At 46.3% G+C, this 18,718-nt stretch overlaps 1 protein-coding gene across 1 annotated transcript; it reads right to left on the reverse strand.

The window, feature by feature from the left end:
• Positions 1–3,997: 3,997 nt before the first annotated feature.
• Pdcd2l (programmed cell death 2 like) lies at positions 3,998–18,235 on the reverse strand. The gene is made up of 7 exons (XM_050118998.1): positions 17,225–18,235; positions 16,958–17,124; positions 16,800–16,860; positions 13,591–13,967; positions 12,084–12,194; positions 6,375–6,523; positions 3,998–4,285 (listed from the first exon to the last, which is right to left on the reverse strand). The coding sequence occupies exons 1-7, from the start codon at positions 17,330–17,332 to the stop codon at positions 4,155–4,157; spliced, it is 1,104 nt and encodes a 367-aa protein (XP_049974955.1). The 5' UTR covers positions 17,333–18,235; the 3' UTR covers positions 3,998–4,154.
• Between the last annotated feature and the right edge of the window lie 483 nt (positions 18,236–18,718).

Genomic DNA, 18,718 nt, shown 5'->3' on the forward strand with positions numbered 1-18,718 from the left:
CTCCTCATGAGGCACCCACTTATCAAGCTTTTTCACCTTTCCGATTTGCTCAAATGACCATTGATTGAATGGTCCGTGTTGAATTCCCTGGAAACTCCTCCTGCAGCTGTCAACTCCTGATGTCAGCCATTACCAAGTGGAACTCAGTTAGCAGTTCTGGAACCACTGCTCCGTGGACTGTTCCTTAGCCAACCAAATTTCTGTGAATGTCCAGAGTCATCTCTGCTGCTTCGCCACCTATTCTGAACTCAAACCACAAAATTATTGCAATCTGTTTGCCTCTGCCTTCCAAATGCCAGAAGTAAAGGCATGCGCAACCGCAGCCCAGCTTTGAATCTCAAGTTTGTCTAACACAATTTCCATAATATAAAATAAACCACAAGCAAGTCATTAGAAAAAAAGTAGAAAATGCATAGTAAAATGGTATACAGCACAGCCACATTGATCAGCATAGTCCAAGGGCTGGAGGGAAGACTCAGAGGTTAAGAGCATAGTGCTACTGCAGAGGACCTGAGTTCAGTTCCCAGCACTCATGTTAAGGCAGTTTACCACTGCCTGTAACCCTACCTCCTGGGCATCTAAAACCCTCTTCGGACCTCTGTAAGAAAGCACACACACGCACGTACACGTGTACACACACACACTCATACACATAAAAAAATAAAAAATAAACTGCGGCCAGGCGGTGGTGGCGCACGCCTTTAATCCCAGCACTTGGGAGGCAGAGGCAGGCAGATCTCTGTGAGTTCGAGACCAGCCTGGTCTACAAGAGCTACTTCCAGGACAGGCTTCAAAACCACAGAGAAACCCTGTCTCGAAAAAAGCAAATAAATAAATAAATAAAAATAAACTGCGATATTAAGCAAAAACTTTCGGCGATGCAAAAACTGCAATTACTTTTGCACCCACCTGATACATACTGTGGCTTTTGTCAGTCATTCTCAGCTGGTAACGCTCTCAAGGCAGGCCACAAAGACAGATAGACTGCCTCTGATGGAATCAGGTCACAGAAGCTTTCATTGGCCCATACTTTTCTGTCTTGGAACTAACTGGCCACAAAGAAGTCCCGATTTACAGACGCCAGTATAGTCAGCATTCGTCAGGATGCACTGCTGTGTGTGTCTGGGCGCATGCACATGTGGAGGCTGGCGGAGAACTGTGGTACTGTACTCTCTCTCTCTCTACCTCATTTCTATTTTTACTGAGTTCCTGTGCATCGGGTGCATACAGAGACTGTAGAGTTCCATCCAGATGCCTGGGATCTACCTTGTGGGTGCTGGTCCTCTGTAAGAGCCGTCAGTGCTCTTAACCACTGAGCTCACCCTGGTTGGTACTTTTATTTGTCTGAGGTTGTTTCTCAGTTCATGCTCATCACAGAAAACAGTAATTCTAAAGACAGAAAGCAGAAACTTTGCTATTTGAGCTGTTGTCTTTCTCTGCAGGTGACTGGCTCACAATCACACACACATTGGCCTAGAGGATTTTTTATGCACTACCTGGATACATTAAGTATAGGAAAGAAAAGACAGCTTCAACAGGGTGGAGGCACTCCTGCATATGGGCTGAGTTCTCCCCAAAACAGGCCCAATGCTCAAAAGTACCACTCTGAAGCTAATATAACAGATGCCCTTCCTAGGAGGCTGGATATTTGCCCTGCACAACAAGTTCTAATAGGAACTTATGCTGATAGGTGCAGGAAGAGCTGCAAGCCCCTCTCCCCATGCAACAACCCTGGCCTACTGTACCTCTCTATTCCCGTGTCTTTAACAGAGTACTAAGTGTGTAACTTCCTTTCTTGACATTGCTACTTCTGCAACCCATGACCTCACGCACAGTGTTGCATCTAAATGGGTTTAGAGCAGGCTTGTTTTCTTCACGTCATAGGACTGTAGGAAAGCTTCTGTCCACCTGTATGCTTTAAATAGGTAACACCCACCACAAGGGCATATAACCAAACTCGAGGATGCTTGAGCGGGGCTGGAGAAATGGTTAGGTGTGTAAGAGCACTTGCTATGCAAGCACAAGGTCCCGATTCAGATCCCAGCATCTACATAACAAGTGGGGTGTGGGCTATGAAGGCCTGTAGTTCTATAATATAGCAGTGATGGGGACACAGAAAGATCACTGGGGCTCGCTGGCTGCCATACTAGCAGAAGACATCAGCTCGAGGTTCAGGGAAATAAGATGGAGAAGCACAGAAAAGGCCATCACAGCCCCCTTCTGACTGCTGTGTACACCTACAAACGCACACGCGGGTTTGGTCAGCAGCCTACCTTCCCCAGAAAGTAGTACACAGAGAGGCAGAGGGAGAATAGGTTAGTATGAGACCAGCCTGGGATTGTGACTCAAAAAACTAAAGAAGGGTCTGAGGTAAGTTGGCATAGTGCTTGCCTAGCATGCACAGGGCCTGGCTGTGAACCCCAGTACCCTAAAATCCAAGCATGGTGGTACATTCCTCTAACTTTGATGTGCAAGTAATCATCATTAGCTACACAGCAAACTGGAGACCCTGTCTAAAAGACGCTAACAATCCGTAAAGGTATGAATGGCTTTGTTTTCTTTCTGTAATGTCAGGAATGTAACCAGAGCTTTGCCAAACTCTACCATTAAGCAACCTCCCAACCCAGCTAATCCCATGTACCATCCCCACTAGCACCTGACTCAAACTCTTCTTGTTGTCAAGATGCCCCTTGACCAGAGCAGGACGGCCCTGCCCATCTGAATAAGCTCACATCGCCACGGCTGTGATGTAATCAGTTGGAGTAACTGGTCTAGCCAGCTGCGGTAGTCTACAGCCACAGGCACGATAGAGAAGCCGGCGGGGACTTCAGGGCATGGCAGAAAAGGAGTGGACAGCTCTCTGCAGAGCTAAGGATGCTCAGGCAAGCTCTGCAGGAACCTCACTGACCAGGGCCTTCTGTCTGTGCACACAGCCACTTTCCTTAGAGAAAATTCTCACTAGGTACACTGTGCACATGACCACACCCCACACTCATCAGGGACAGTTCTCCCCATTGCATAGAGCCAAGAGCATGCTGGAACATGATCAGCGGGAGAGTTCCCAAACTGCTGTCAAGGGAGAAGAAATGGAGGTTAGTAACAGAGAAACTGAATACAGGAAGGGGAAACCGGGCAAGTGGAAGGTGGATGGGGGTCATGGCACAGAGATCCTTCCCGGGATGCTGCAAGAGCAGAATGCTGACTGGGGAAGCACAGGACAGGTCAGGGCAGGATTTCTGCAAGTCTGGAAAAGGGTGCAGCGGGGTACACTGGAGGGGGATGGAAGATGCTGACTGCTATGCTAGCGACAGAATATCCGCCAGGGTGTCTGTGGATGAGGTCACGGGCCTCCAGGCCAGGAGGGAACATGTTGTAATTGCTACCATACAGACAGTCCATTGATCCGTGCAGTCAGGAGGTAATGCATCAAGCCCATGGTCTCCAAAAGAAAGAAAAAGGCAGTATTAAAAATAGCTGTTAAGCCTGGTGGTGATTCACACCTTTAACCCCAGCACTCAGGAGACAGAGGCAGGCTTTTTTCTGATTTGAGGACAGCCTGGTCTACAGAGTGAGTGAGTGAGTTCCAGGACAGCCAGGGCTACACAGAAAAACCCTCTATCCAAAAACAAAAACAAACAAACAAACAGAAAACAAAAACAAAAGTTAATACCCGGACAGTGGTGACTCTTACCTTTAATCCTAGTATTTGGGAGGCAAGGGCAAGAGGATCTCTGTGAATTCAAGGCCAGCCTGATCTACAGAGAGACTTTCAGGACAGCCAGAGCTACACAGAGAAACCTTGTTTTGAAAATAAACAATAAATGAACAGACAAATAAATAAATCAAGATGGGCATGGCGGTCCTCACCTGTAATCCTAGCACTTGGGAGGCTAAGGTAGAAGGATTGTTGAGCTTAAGACTAGCCTAGGCTGCACTGAGAAACCATGTCTCTAACAAGACAAAATAAAGGAAAAATAACAATAAATCAAACAAAAAACATTAGTTAAAAATTTATATGCTAGTCTGAGGCAAGAAGATTGCCACAAGTTCAAGGCTACCCTGTCTCAAGGGAAGAGAGAAGCTAAAATAAGGTAAACATACATACATTTGAATATGAAAATTTGTTTTAATTTGTATAAATAAGACAAAGTGTTCTACTTAAATAAAAATTCATCTGGGTCTTCCTGTATAATACAGAATTCTTCCATGGGAGTCTTCTGATTCGCAGGCCAGCAACTCTGCTCACATGTGTAAACGAGAATTGTTCCAAACTCCACAGCAAGACCTGAAAAATACCACATGCTCTAGATTCCAACAAAGAGAAAGTTAAAAGGTACATTCATGACGAGGTGAACACAGGTTACCATCCTTGGCTAAACAAACAGTCAGATCAAGCCATCCAGGGCTACACCTTACCCCTGCCTCAGAAAATAAAAACAAAAGTCAGTTTTACTGGTAACTGCTCATAAATAAACTTTACTTTAAAACAAAACCAAAAAACCCACAACATGTCTCGGTAGGTAAAAGCTCGTGCTGCTCAAGTCAGTGATCTGAGTTTAGATCCCCAGAACCCTTGCAAAGCCAAGACAAGCCGGGCAGTGGTGGCAAACACCTTTAATCCCAGCACTTGGGAGGCAGGTGGATCTCTGTGAGTTCGAGGCCAGCCTGGTCTACAAACTGAGTTCTAGGGCAGCCATTGCTACACAGAGAAACCCTGTCTTGAAAGACACCGCCCACTATCCCCGCCAAAAAAAAGCTTTACAAGGCAAGGTCGGTATTCCCAGCACTCCTGGAGAACTGAGCTGGAGGTGGAGACACAAAGTCTCCAGGCCAGCCAGTCTGAGTACACAGCCAGCAGCAAATGAGAAAGATCCTGCCTCACACAAGGTTAAAGGTGAGGAACAATAGCTGGGCTTGTCCTCTGACCTTTACATATGTGCCATGGTACTTGAGCACATTCACACAAGAACACATGCATGTACACATACAAATACATATTAAGAAAAAGGAGGTTCAAGGGGTGGTGATGGCGCACGCCATTAATCCCAACACTCAGGAGGCAGAGGCAGGTGGATCTCTATGATTAGAGGTCAACCTGACGTGGCCCAGTGATTAAGAGCCCTTGTTGCTCTTGGAGAGCTCAGTTTGACTTCCAGCAACTTCGGGATGGCTCACAACCATGTGTAACTCCACTTTCAAGGGATATGACACCCTCTTCTTACTTCTGAGGGCACAGGCATGTATATGTGTTTTTTTTTTTTTTTCGAGACAGGGTTTCTCTGTGGTTTTGGAGCCTGTCCTGGAACTAGCTCTTGTAGACCAGGCTGGCCTCGAACTCACTGAGATCGCCTACCTCTGTCTCCCAAGCGCTGGGATTAAAGGCGTGTGCCACCACTGCCCGGCTAGGCAAGAATATGGTATACATACACACATGCAGATGAAATAAAAAATAAATCTTAAGAAAAAGAGAGAGGACTCAAATGAAAAATGGTGACGCTGCTATGAAATTTATGGAAATAAAATGATTCTGGACCAGGTAGTGGTGGCTCATGCCACCATGGGTGTGTGTGTGGGGGGGGGGTTGCTTGCATGCCACATACTCCATGTAAAATCTGGAGGATAACTTTTGGGAATCAGTTCTCTCCTTCCACTGTGGGATTCAGAGAGCAAACTCAGGTTGCCGGGTATTTGGGACAAACTCCTTTAACCACTGAGACATCAACTTTATCTTTGAGCCATCTTGCTGGCCTCTAAGCAACTTTGTTAAATGACAGTAAGTCTCATTATACAAAATTGGGTATTTTGGCACATACCTGCAAACCCCAGCACTCTGAGGTAGACACAAAAGAATAAAAGTTTATGGTTATTCTCAGCTATCTGTCAAGTTCAAAGCCAGGGTGGGACACATGAGACTCTGTCTCAGAACAAACAACAAAAATGCCACTAAAACCTGCCTGACTATAATATGTGATAAAAATATTAAGAGCAGCAGAGATGGACCAGCAGAGAAGAGCAGTGACTGCTCCTCCCGAGGACACAGCTCCAACTGCAGCACCCACAGGGCAGCTCACAACCTCTTCAACTCCAGGAAAACCAGAGCTCTCTTCTGGCCTCCTCAGGAACCAGGCACACATGTGGTGCACAGACATACTGGCAGGCAACACACCCACACACATAAATAATAAACATTTTTTAAAAGGTACAAATTAGCATGTTCAGTCTTAAATTACCAAAATGGTTATTGTTAGTGATGGTATTAGAATTTTGCTGGATTATAAATTTCTCACCTTTTCTATAGATTCTACATTTAATAATTAAAGAAAGCCTTTCATTCAAGCATCATTTCACACTGAAGTCAGCAAAGGGCTTCTTACCTAGGTTGGGACTGCTGAGCATGCTGACCAGTGCTGGCATAAGCTGAAACTCAAACGTCCTCTGGCCTCCACAGCCACTGCAGGCTGGGACCTCAGAGACTTCCAGTGTGGGACAGGCCAAAAAGAGAGGCTCTCCACTCCACGAATACCTATGGCAAGGAAGGGAAGTCACGCATCAGAGGCACACGCACCAGTGACCAGCATCTGGGAACACTGCACGGGAACAGAACTAACAGCAAGGAGAGCGCACAGCAGAGCACCCCAGCAACTGCGTGAAGCAATCAAGGGAACTGAAGTCTTGTTAACACTTGGCACAGTGCCACTGCAGGCCCCAAAGAGAGATGAGATAGGGGTCACTGGACCCTTTTATAAGTAAGTTACTCTTCCCAATCTGTTAAGTCTCCTTTTTCTGCTTTCCATATGTAATATTTTATCTTAGTTGAGATGGGGTCTCATTATGTAGACATTGGCCTGAGCTCACTCTGTAGACCAGACTGGACTGAACAGACCCACCTGCCTAACTATTATGTAGCTAAGCAACATGCATCCTGCTCCTGCAAGGTCTGGAAAAAGTCCTCCTTGCTTAGGGGACTGAGGGGCTCTCAGATGATCACTTCAGCCTCATGGATATCCACTCTAATCTGGGAGGGCCGTCTGTCCTCAAAGACTGCTCATCCAGGAGTCCAAGGTGACTACAGGTTTAGGACAATAACTTATCTTCAGCCTTGAGGGGTGAGACCAGTTGGACAAGACACTTACAGGCTAGCCTTTGAGCCCTGCCCTAATTACCCCATATTCTACCAGTCAGATTCTGGCTGAGCCATTCCCTGGTTCCATGTTGAGTACAAACTCAGAGGCAGGGTAGCTCTGCCTCACCTGGAAGACAGACAACACATTTCTGAAGGAAGAAAGGCTGCAGTTGGAGCTCACTGAAGCAGAGGGGAGCCACACATGAATACACACTCTAACTACATCAGCAAAACCAGGCCTGTGAAGTAATCCAACACACCTACCTAACCTAGGAGGACCTGAAATCAATCCTCACCTGAACCCACACAGAGGACACCTGGGTGACCATGACCTGTTCCATGACTTCTTGGTGTGTACTGCCAACTGCCCAGGGGCTCTGCTCAGCTCAGTCCCAGCTGCACATAATGACAGACCGGAACTGCCCTCTCTCCCTCCTGCAGACCCACCCAGTCCTGTTCCTCAGCTCTATGGCCTCCGTGGTCTGATTTCCAAAATATACAAAGAACTCAAGAAATTGGACACCAAAAGAACACATAATCCAATTTTTAAAAAAGACAAATGGAGTACAGACCTAAACAGAGAACACTCAACAGAGGAATCTAAAATGGCTGAAAGACACTTAAGGAAATGTTCAACATCCTTAGTCATCAGAGAAATGCAAATCACAACAACTCTGAGATTCCATCTTACACCTGTAAAAATGGCCAAGATCAAAAACACTGATGACAACTTATGCTCCAAACATGCACCATGAAAAGGAAACCAAAAACCTGGAAGTCTGGGGATACAGTTCAGTGGTAGAGTGCTTGCTTAACCTTTACAAGGCCCTGAATTTGATCCCCAGCCTTAGAACGAAAAGAAGGTGTAAGAGGTAAAAAACAAATACTTGAAAATGTAGTTCGTGTCTTTCAGTTACGGGAAGTGAGTATCAGTCACAACTGAAATGCCACCATACACCTTCTGCAACATCAAAAATTAAAACTGGGTATACCTGAGAGGTGTGAATAAGGCAATGGCACACTACGCCAATTTAAGTCTGTGTCTGCCTCGATACTTCTCAGCCTTTCACCCCTTGCCCCCTAAGAGCCACATGTGCCTTGGCAATGATTTCAGGACTATGGTGCAGATGTATTAACAAAAATAAATGATGTTTGTGCAAGCTTAAACATAAAACTAAAATAGCTAAGAGGAAGTGCAAACCAAAAAACAATTGTCATAGAGTCTGGAAAATACTTCTGAGCTATGCAAGAAAACAGATGCCACTAGACCACCCCAAGCCCCTCAATGATGTAACCCCACCTCAAGCACTGCTGCAATTGTGGTTTTGTCTTTAAAAATGCTGTACTTTGAGGTTGGACACCAAGAGATTTCAGAAGTGCGAGCATGCTCTTGGTCTTCCCATTAATAAAAGGACTCATAACTCTGTGTGTGTGTGTGTGTTACTAAACAGGGTCTCATGATGTAGCTCTTGCTATACTTGAACTCAGAGATTCACCTGCCCTGCCTTCTGAATACTGGGACTAATGGTGTGCACTAGGACTCATAAATTGTTAATTGGTTTAAGCAGTGTGATTGTCAATAACTATCTGGCATGGATCATTTCCGTATCAAGAGCTGGAGCACTGTGCAGAAACTAGGACTATGACACAGGGACATCCTGTGGGAAGGAACATAAAAGGGAAAGACTTTGGAAAATGGTTGCCTAATCATTTTAAAAAGTTGAAAGCTGGGGCTGGAAGATGGCTCAAGAGTTAAGAGCACTTGTTGCTCTTGCAGAGGACCCAGGTTCAATTATTAGCACCCACGTGATGGCTCAGAACCATTCCTAACTGCAGTTCCAGAAGATCCCATGTCTTCTTCTGGCTCCACAGGCACCCACATACACGTACAAGAGAAACAGTACGTGCTGTCTCCTGAGCTGGAGAGAGGGCTCAGTGGTTAATGGATAAAAACAGAAAATTCAGTAGTCCTGACCCAGCCACAGAAAAAGCAAGATAAGACTGCCTTGCTGAATAAGGTACCAAGCCACATGGCTAACATGGACAAGAATAATGGGCTAATATAAGTTATAAGAGTTAATAAGAAGTCTGAGCTAGGGGCTGGAGAGATGGCTCAGTGGTTAAGAGCATTGCCTGCTCTTCCAGAGGTCCTGAGTTCAATTCTCAGCAACCACATGGTGGCTCACAACCATCTGAAATGAGATCTGGTGCCCTCTTCTGGCCTGCAGGGATACACGCAGACAGAATATTGTATACATAATAAATAGATATTAAAAAAAAAAAAAAAAGTCTGAGCTACTAGGCCAATCAGTTTACAGTTACTGTAGACCTCTGCGTGATTTCTTTGGGACTTAACAACTGCGGGGACCAGGCAGGACAGAAACCCCGACAACAAATGGCACCCACGTAGACAACTGCATCCACATAAAGCCTGAGAGAGCTTGGGAAGTAATTCTAGACAAAAAAGAATAGAGTTAGGCAAAGCTTATTGACAGCAGTACTTTCTCAAGTGGGCTCTGTTCGCTAGAGGCAAACGAGCCTCACTTAAGAGAGGCTTCCTGACTCTGCTTTAGCTGTAAAACCTTGCAGCTCTTTTAAGAGGCCCCGACATGAAACACTTAGATGGTGTTGATGAAAAGCCGACCACATGTTTTTTGGTTTTCAGCCATAGCAGGAAAAAAGCCGTGCCATTTTAAAATGCCAGCTTTCTGGGCAATCCTGCCAATGCAAACTCTGACTCTTTCAGGCAGGAGGTCCTGCTACAGAGCTTTTTTTTAATTTATTTTTTATTATGTATACAATATTCTGTCTGCATGTATGCTTGTAGTCCAGAAGAGGGCACCAGACCTCATTACAGATGGCTGTGAGCCCCCATGTGGTTGTTGGGAATTGAACTCAGGACCTTTGTAAGAGCAGGCAATGCTCTTAACCGCTAAGCCATCTCTCCAGCCCATGCTACAGAGCTTTTGAGTGTGGTTTGTGAGCAGACTGTTGAAGCTTGCTTGCTGGTAGGGACCTTGAAATGCCATAGAGTTATGGCAATAAACATGGCTACAGCCAGTACCTCCACCATGAGGCTGAAATCTCAAAATGCTAAAAAAATGGCCACCAGAGCCATGGAGTTAACCTTAGCCATATCACTTAGCAAATTAAAGACTCATCCCAACATTTGGAAGACAGAGGCGGGCAGACCTCTGTGAATTCAAGGTGTGGTGGGTGGCACGCATCTTTAATCCCAGCACTTGGAGGCAGAGACAGGTGGATCTCTGGGAGTTCGAGGACAGCCTGGTCTACACAGTGAATTCCAGGACAAAGATACACAGAAACCCTGTCTCAAAAAGCCAAAAGTTAAAAATAAAAGAAATAGAGTTTAAAAATAAAGCCATGAGCCGGGCGGTGGTAGTGCACACCTTTAATCCCAGCACTCAGGAGGCAGAGGCAGGCGGATCTCTGGGAGTTCAAAGCCAGCCTGGTCTACAAGAGCTAATTCCAGGACAGGCACTAAAGCTACAAAGAAACCCTGTCTCGAAACCCCCCCCCCAAAAAAAAAGAAAAAAAAATAAAGCCACGTAAAGATGCAAAACACACAGAGAATCTGGACACTGTATGTTATTAAGTTCTTTTTAAATTGTTTAAATGCTGAGGAAGGAGTAACAGCTGCTAAAAGATATTTGTTTACAAGTGCTGCTAAATTAATCAAAGATAGTTATTTTAAAAATACCTTGACTTCAAAATTGAATTCAAAAGATATGTTACTTTGGAGAAGAGATTTTGCTTTTGTTTCCACAGAAAATGAGACGCTATGGATTCATTCTGAATTAAGAAAAATCAGGTTTAATCAAGGAAGACTACCTGAGAAATCTCTGGTAGGAACAGATGGCTCAGATGTCTGAGTTCTACATCCAGAACAGATTCAAGACTGCTGCCTGAGATGGTCAAGCCTCACAGGATACTCTAGTCAGGACTTGATCATTATTCTAAATTTTCTTTAGGCCCCCATAAGATTATCAGTGCCCCCAACCAGCAGGAAGTAGCCTGGAAAACGACACCCACATTCCCAAAAAATGGACTATGGATATTTTCCTTTGTTTAGAATGTTGGTTATAAGTTGTTATGGTTAATGGTGAGGAGAAAAGCTAAACAAAGAATACTAGATTTAGAGTTCTTGTTTTTTTTTTTTAATTTATTTATTATGAATACAATATTCTGTCTGTGTGTATGCTCGAAGGCCAGAAGAGGGCACCAGACCCAATTATAGATGGTTGTAAGCCACCATGTGGTTGCTGGGAATTGAACTCAGGACCTTTGGAAGAGCAGGCAATGCTCTTAAACTCTGAGCCATCTCTCCAGCCCCTAGAGTTCTTGTTTAAAAAAAAAAAAAGTGGGGGAAGTGCTGTGGGACATTGGTCTGTATCCTGTCAATTATATTTTAAATAAACACTGATTGGCCAGTACATAAGCAGGAAGTATAGGTGGGGCGACCAGATAGGAAGTAGAGGCAGGGTGACGACAACAGGAGAATTCTGGGAAGAGGAAAACTTGGTCTGCAGTTCTGACCCAGCCACAGAAGAAACAAGATGTGACTGCGTTGCTGAATAAGGTACCAAGCCACGTGGCTAACATAGAATAATGGGCTAATGTTAAGTCCTAATAGTTAATAACAAGTCTGAGCTAATGGGCCAATCAGTTAATAGTTAAAAAAAAAAAAAAAACAGAGAATTCAATTTCGGTTCCCAGCACCTACATGGAGCAGCTCACGATTATCTATCTCTTTTGTATTCTAAAGTCACAGGTACAAACACATATTAAAAATAAATAAAAATACATTTTAAAAATGAGTGTCTCACTGTTGCAGAGCTGGCCAGGCAACCTTTACCCTGAGGAATCCCTGAGACTGTGGGTGTGCGCTTGCCAGCAGGCTACCTCTACAGTAAAACAGAATAAAACATGTCATCTTTACCTCAGAATCTGTTCCTGGCAGGCTGCAATTCTCTTCATGAACTTGTAAAACGTTTGATCTCCATTTTTAATACTGGTCTTCTCATATTTTTCATCCCCATCACTAGAAGAACTAAAGAGAAAAGCAGAGACCATGTGAGACTATGAACGTCTGGAGAACCAGAGCATTCGCAAGAGGAAGCAAGGTGGTTTTCTTTCTCTAGTTTGTTAATTAGTGGGGGGGAGGGGCGCAAGTGCACATGGGCCACAGCACCTGCTGAGGTCAGAGTCTGTTCTTCCTCTTCAGTGCTCTGGTTCATGGCTTTTCTACATCTACTCTCTGGGGACCCACCAAAGCACGTGAAGAAAGAACAGAAACCCCACTACCCTTCCCAGCTCATAAATGAGAATCTGAAATGGTCTCAGAGTCTGAGGGAGCTCTGGAGTAAGAGCAGAGCCATGAAACAAGGAACACTGCTGCTAGCTCATCCTGCTGTTCTATAAAGACACATGAAGGCTGGGTGGTGGCACACATCTTTAATCCTAGCACTCAGGAGGCAGAGGCAGGTGGATCTCTGTGCCAGTCTGGTCTACAGAGTATGTTCTAGGACAGTCCAGGCTACAAAAAAAAAAAAAAAAAAAGACAGAAGGCCAGCAATGGCACTTGCTGTCAATTACAAAGACCAAGTTCAACTCTCAGAACCCATATGCTGAAAAAAAAGGAACAAGATGTCCTTGAATTTCACATGTGGCCATGGCAGCATATGCATGCCTGTTCATAAACATACAAGCACACACAAACTCCTTGTCAGGAATTTTAACAAGGGAAATCAAGAAAGAGGGCTGTGGATGTATCTCAGCTGGTAGAGCACTGTCCACCACCAGAGAAGCCTGGGTTCGGTTCCCAACTCTGCATAAAACCTGATCTCTACACTCAGAAAGAGGAGGCAGAAGGATCAGGAGTTCAAGGTCATCCTTGATGACACCAAGAGCTTTGAGGCCAACTTCATCTCTGCCTCAAAAATCAAGACAACAAGAAAATCAAAGCAGGCTGCAAGAGATGTTTCGGTGGGTTAAGGTGCAGGTTCTCCTCCCATGTCCCAGACCTCTATGTGTGCACGCCATGTGTGCATGTACACAAAGAAATGGACCAAGGGCACAGCTCAGTGGTAAGCTACTCATTTAACATTCTGCAGGCCCGAAGTTCAGTCCCAAATAAAACACACGAAAGAACAGAAAAGGAAGCCAGAGAAATGGGGAGTGGTCGTTCGTAAGCACCCACACTGCAAACCCATTTGCTCATCTGGGTTCAGGTCATGGGGGCACTTAGCTGCATGACTGCAAGTTAATGCGGGTTGGCTGCCACAGTCAGCCCTGGAGGCCTGAGCCTGCTTTCCTCTTCCAAAGACAGCAGAACAGGAGTCCAATCACATCCTTCTCTCTAGAACTCGCCACAGGGAGCAAGACAGTAGGGAACCAACCGTGCAGCTTCCTGCCTGAAGCGCTCAATCATGGTAGCCAGTTCTCACCACAGGGAAAGTAGGTGGTCCAGGTCCACACCTTCTCTCTGCTGGTAGTCCTGCAGAAGACTGTGGGCGTGGTCAAGACCTACAGAGTTGCCGTAGTCGTCCTCTTCGGCAACACAGATATAGTAGGGCTGGAACTGTGGCACGTCAGTATGGACGGGCGGCCCTTCCCCTGCGGGGGAAGGGTGAGTGACAGCCGGGGCAGTGTCCTGCAGGTGGAGAGCTTGGAGCTGCGCAGCAGTCCAGTCTGCAGCTCGGACTTCACTCAATTCAGTTCCCAAATCTGCAGTGGGTGCTGGTGGAGGCGTTTCCTCGCTGTCGCTTCCCCAGTCCTGCGAGCCTTCACACCAGTGCTCAGCTGCCAGGCCACTACCCTGCATCTAGAAAAATATCCAATGGAAACAGGTAACCACACTTAGATGGCTTCGTCTACACCTTCAGCCTCAGCACCAGTGAGCCTGCAGATCAGCCCCTTCCCTCATCTCACTACAACTCAACTTCCTGGATCCTAGCCACTCAAAAGCATCTTAAGACGGAGTATGGGTGGCATCCATTTAATCGAAGCATTCTTGAGGCAGAAGCTGATAGAGCTCTGTGAGTTCCAGGCCAGCCTGAGGCCTAGAGTGAGACCTTAACTCAAAACAAACACACAACAAACTGTGGCAGAAGAGATGGTTAGTGGTTAAGAGCATTTGCTGCTTTTCCAGAGGAGCCAGGTTTGGGTAGTTTGCAAGTATCTCTAACTCCAGTTCCAGGGGATAAAATGTCACCTTCAGACCTCCAAAGGCACCAGCTGTGCATGGGGTGCACACAGATTCATGCAGACAAACATTGATACACATAAAATTAAATAAACAAACCTAAAAACAAGCAAAAACAGAGGTGACTTAAATAAACAAACCTAAAAACAAGCAAAAACAGAGGTGACTTAAAACCTGTCTTTTCTGGGGCTGGAGAGATGGCTCAGAGGTTAAGAGCATTGCCCACTCTTCCAAAGGTCCTGAGTTCAATTCCCAGCAACCACATGGTGGCTCACAACCATCTGTAATGGGGTCTGGTGCCCTCTTCTGGACATCAGGCATACACACAGACAGAATATTGTATACATAATAAATAAATAATTTTTGTTTTTTAAAAAAACTGTCTTTTCTGGGCAATGTGGCACAATGATCAAGGTTTCTTCAATCTTCTGTTCCACGATATGGCTCTTCATGTATTCTAGGTACTAAGACAGGAAAAACCTATGTTTCAGGGATTTTGTCTATATTGTAATCTGATGTTCATTGGAATAGTGTGTTGGTGAAAGAGGTGGGGTTCACATTCAGAACTTACTGGAGGACTCGAGAGAGGCCCCTGGGAAGAGGAGGCGGGGCCAGAAGCTACCACTGGTGGGGTGTTTTTGTGGTCGTTTATGCCTATCTCAGGTTTTTGTCCTTAATATCTGTCCCTGAGTTGTATTTTATAATAAATGACAAAAGAGATCACTTTAAATGACATTTCCCAGACTCCTTAGCAGCTAAGATTTTGAATTAGATGTATGCAAGGGTTAGCTAGTTGGGTTCACTTAAGAGAGAGCCATAAACTTGAAGAGAGCAATGCCGTGACATGATTACATGGCTGAACATGGTGACTCATATCAGCACGGGGCAGGCTGAGGCAGGATGACGGCCGTGGGTGACACAGATTTCCAAGCTAGCCTGAGCTATGCATCCAGACCCTGTCTCCAAACACTAGAGAGAGACACAAAGAAATACGAGAAAGAGAGAGAGGGAATAACCAGGCTCTGTGACAGGGCAGCCACCATTAACACATATGACCTGATTGCTGGAGGCAGCCTAGCAGCTGGACGGACCGGTTCTGAGATGTACTTTCGGAAGTCATTGTGGGACTTCTCCCCAGGCTATCAATTTGGCTAGTAAAGACTTCCAAATGTCTTGGTTTGATAGAATCAAACTATTTTTCTACTTTACACACAACCAAGTATGTGCCACACACATGCATGAATGTGTATACTCCCCTACATTCGTTCAAATGAGAAAAATTAGTAAACTACAATCTCAAGTGCAAACTAAAAAAAGTCACAAGGACTGGAGAGATGGCTTGGCAGTTAAGAGCACTGGCTGCTCTGCCAGAGGGCCTGGGTTCAATTCCCAATGCCCACATCGGGCAGCACAGGAGATAACTGTCTCCACAGACATCAGCACTGGCATACACATAGCCACACACATATATGTGTGACTGAAAATAAAGTCTTTCTAAAAAAAAGCCACAAAAACCCGGGCGGTGGTGGCACTCGCCTTTAATCCCAGCACTTGGGAAGCAGAGGCAGGAGGATCTCTGTGAGTTTGAGGCCAACCTGGTCTCAAGAGCTAGTTCCAGGACAGGCTCCAAAGCTACAGAGAAACCATCTTGAAAAACAAAAATAAATAAATAAAAAAGCCACAAAACTATAAGGAAATAGGATTTAACACTTCTGAAAGCCTTAAAATTCATTCAGTTGCACTTTAAAAAACAGGTTTAAAAGTTTTGTCTTGGGGCCTGGAGCGACTGCTCAGCACATCCCTACATTATGTAGCTCTCAGACACCTGTGACTCCAGCTCTGTGGATCTGACACCTCTTCTGAATGTCACAGGTAGACACACACACACACACACACACACAAACACACACACACACACACACGATTGGCCTCAAACGCGAGAGATTCGCCTGCTTCTGCCTCCTAAGTGGTGATATTAAATGCACGCATCACCACCACTTCATTAAACAGAAAATTTATTTCTATTTTATGTGTATGCGTGTTTTCCCTTCGTGTGATTGTGCCCCTATTGCGTGCATGCGCGTGTCTCCCCGGTGCCACTGAGGCTAGGAGAAGACATTCCAATCCCTGAAACTGGAGTTACAGATGATTTTAAGCGGCCGTGTGAATGCTGAAAAATGATTCTGGGACCTCTGGAAGAGCAACAAGAGATCTGAGCTGCTCAACCAACTCTCCAGCCTCCAAAATAAACCTTTCTAAAAACTATCTTAAAGTAGGGGGTGGTGACGCATTAAAGATAACCACAGAAATACGGAGGGATTTAGGCCAACCGGTTTCTGGCAATTAAACGCCTCTTGGGCTACAGAGGAGGAGACTGTGTCTCAAAAACAGACCAACAAAGGTCTGTCTCAAATTACAGAAAAGCACAGGGTGCCGATCGAGAGGCTTTACCTGGGCGGTCCGAGTCTCTTTCTCTGGCACTTGCAGGCACTGGGAGCGGAACACCTTCCAGCTTAGGGGCAAGACAGAGGCCGTGAGGGCTCCACCCTCCAGTCCAGCCCCACCTAGGCTCGCCCGGCCCTCCCGGGCTCCAGGACCTCCCCGCCTACCTGCGCGTCCCTCCGTCGCCGCAGCCGGGGCGGGCACAGGCGAACACGTGCAGCAGCCGGTGGAACGGAGAGCCTTCCAGCGGACAGTACACCTGCACGACGAGCGCGAGCGGCTGCGCGCAGCGGCCACACTGCGGCCCCGGAGCGGTAACGGCAGGTAGGGCGTCCTGAGGACGGAACAGGTGCTCAGACCCTGGGACTCACTCCGCTCCCTTCCCGCGGGACACCTCCCCTCGGGCCCCGCCGAGGCCTCGCGGCCATGCTCACCGGGACGCCGCCCAGCTTGCTAGCCGTCCAGGCGGCGGGCCCCTTGGGGCAGCCCTGGACCGCCGTGTCTCGAAGTCCCAGCAGCACTGGCTTCCGGGCGGCCGCCATGACAACCGGGCACCCACGTGACAGCACGAGCTACGGTGGCGGAAAGGGCGCGCTCTCTGCGCACGCGCGCCGCCAGGACGTCCCCGCCCCAACCCGAATAAGGCCGGCCGATTGGCTAAAGGGCGGATTCCGTGGCTTGACAGACTGGTGCATGAATCCTAGGCTTGCAATCCCAGAGACAGCAGATTTTACTTCTGATATCTTGAGATAGGACCTACGAAAAAGTTTACCTGAAAATTAAACACTGGAGGCCGGATAATGGTATCGGCAGTCAACAAGAAACAGAACAAAAAGCCCTTAATTTTGAAAGACACACGGAAGACTGAGTTTAAGATTTCGAACATGCACACACGTGGATCTCAACTGCTCACAACTCCAGTTGGAGAGGATCTGTGGGTACCAGGAACACACATGGTGTACGTGAAAAAAATTCCAATGATGATTTTGTTATAGTTAAATGACACATCAATAAACACGTGAAAAAAATGCTTTGCCAGGTAAGGGTGGCTCACGCCTGCAATCCCAGCACTCTTGGGACTTCATAGTGAAACTCAGGCTAGCCTTGGTGATGAGACTACCAGGAAAAACAAACAACAAAAAAACTCCCCCAGGGCCTGTGGTGTATTTTAAGACTTATACAATGCTCGGGAAGTGATTTTGCACCTGAGCGGAGGACACACCGCCAGCCTCACAAGGGTAGGCCTCAGCCCATCCAGAGGCTGGAGATGAAATTAGCTCGCTCCTTTGGTCAGTCTTGGCTTAGCACTCTACTAACATGGCAGACTTAAAGGCTCTGTGAAGTCTGACTGACCGTGATGCTCACTTCAGGTTGAATCTGCAAATTTGGATGGCTTGGTCAGTGTTTTATCCCACCTAGCATTTCCCAAGGTGTAGTGTGTGTGTGTGTGTGTGTGTGTGTGTGTGTGTTTGTGTGTGTGTGCTGATTTTAGAGATATATAAATTTTTACATATAAAAATTTAAAATATAAAATAAATAATTATATAAATTTGTAATTTGTGTGAATGTGTAGCTATGTCCATCTGTGCGTGTGAGTGGAAATGCTTGAAGGCCTTAGATCCCCTGTGGTAGCTGGAACAGAGATTGGGTCCTCTGCAAGAGCAGTATGTGGTCTAAACCACTGAGCCATCTCTCAGATCTCAAGGGGTGTAATATTAAGCTTGTGGCATCACCCCAGCCCTCTAACACCCCTGTGTCCAAGAAGTCTGGGATGATTGGAAGCCCGTGACCTGGGAGTTGTCCAGGTCCGGACTCCAACTCCCAGTCTGCCAAGCGTTGACCTCCTCCCCCGGGGAGGGTCAGAACCACTCCCATGAGCTATTTAGGCTGGAGAAAGGAACGCATGGTTTTTGGGATTTGTGTGGGTC

This window comes from Alexandromys fortis, unplaced genomic scaffold (assembly GCF_014885135.2).
Source record: "Alexandromys fortis isolate MF-2015 unplaced genomic scaffold, M_Fortis_MF-2015_v1.1 scaffold_140, whole genome shotgun sequence".
NCBI classification, from domain to species: Eukaryota; Metazoa; Chordata; class Mammalia; order Rodentia; family Cricetidae; genus Alexandromys; species Alexandromys fortis.

Excerpts from the sequence above, each read along its gene's own strand:
- Pdcd2l (XM_050118998.1), bottom strand. The coding sequence starts at position 17,332 with ATGGCGGCCGCCCGGAAGCCAGTGCTGCTGGGACTTCGAGACACGGCG. Across the intron at positions 13,968-16,799 it reads AAGAGACTCGGACCGCCCAG|ATGCAGGGTAGTGGCCTGGC; the intron begins GTAAAGCCTCTC and ends ATATTTTTCTAG. Across the intron at positions 6,524-12,083 it reads TGCCAGGAACAGATTCTGAG|GTATTCGTGGAGTGGAGAGC; the intron begins GTAAAGATGACA and ends TCCTTGCCATAG.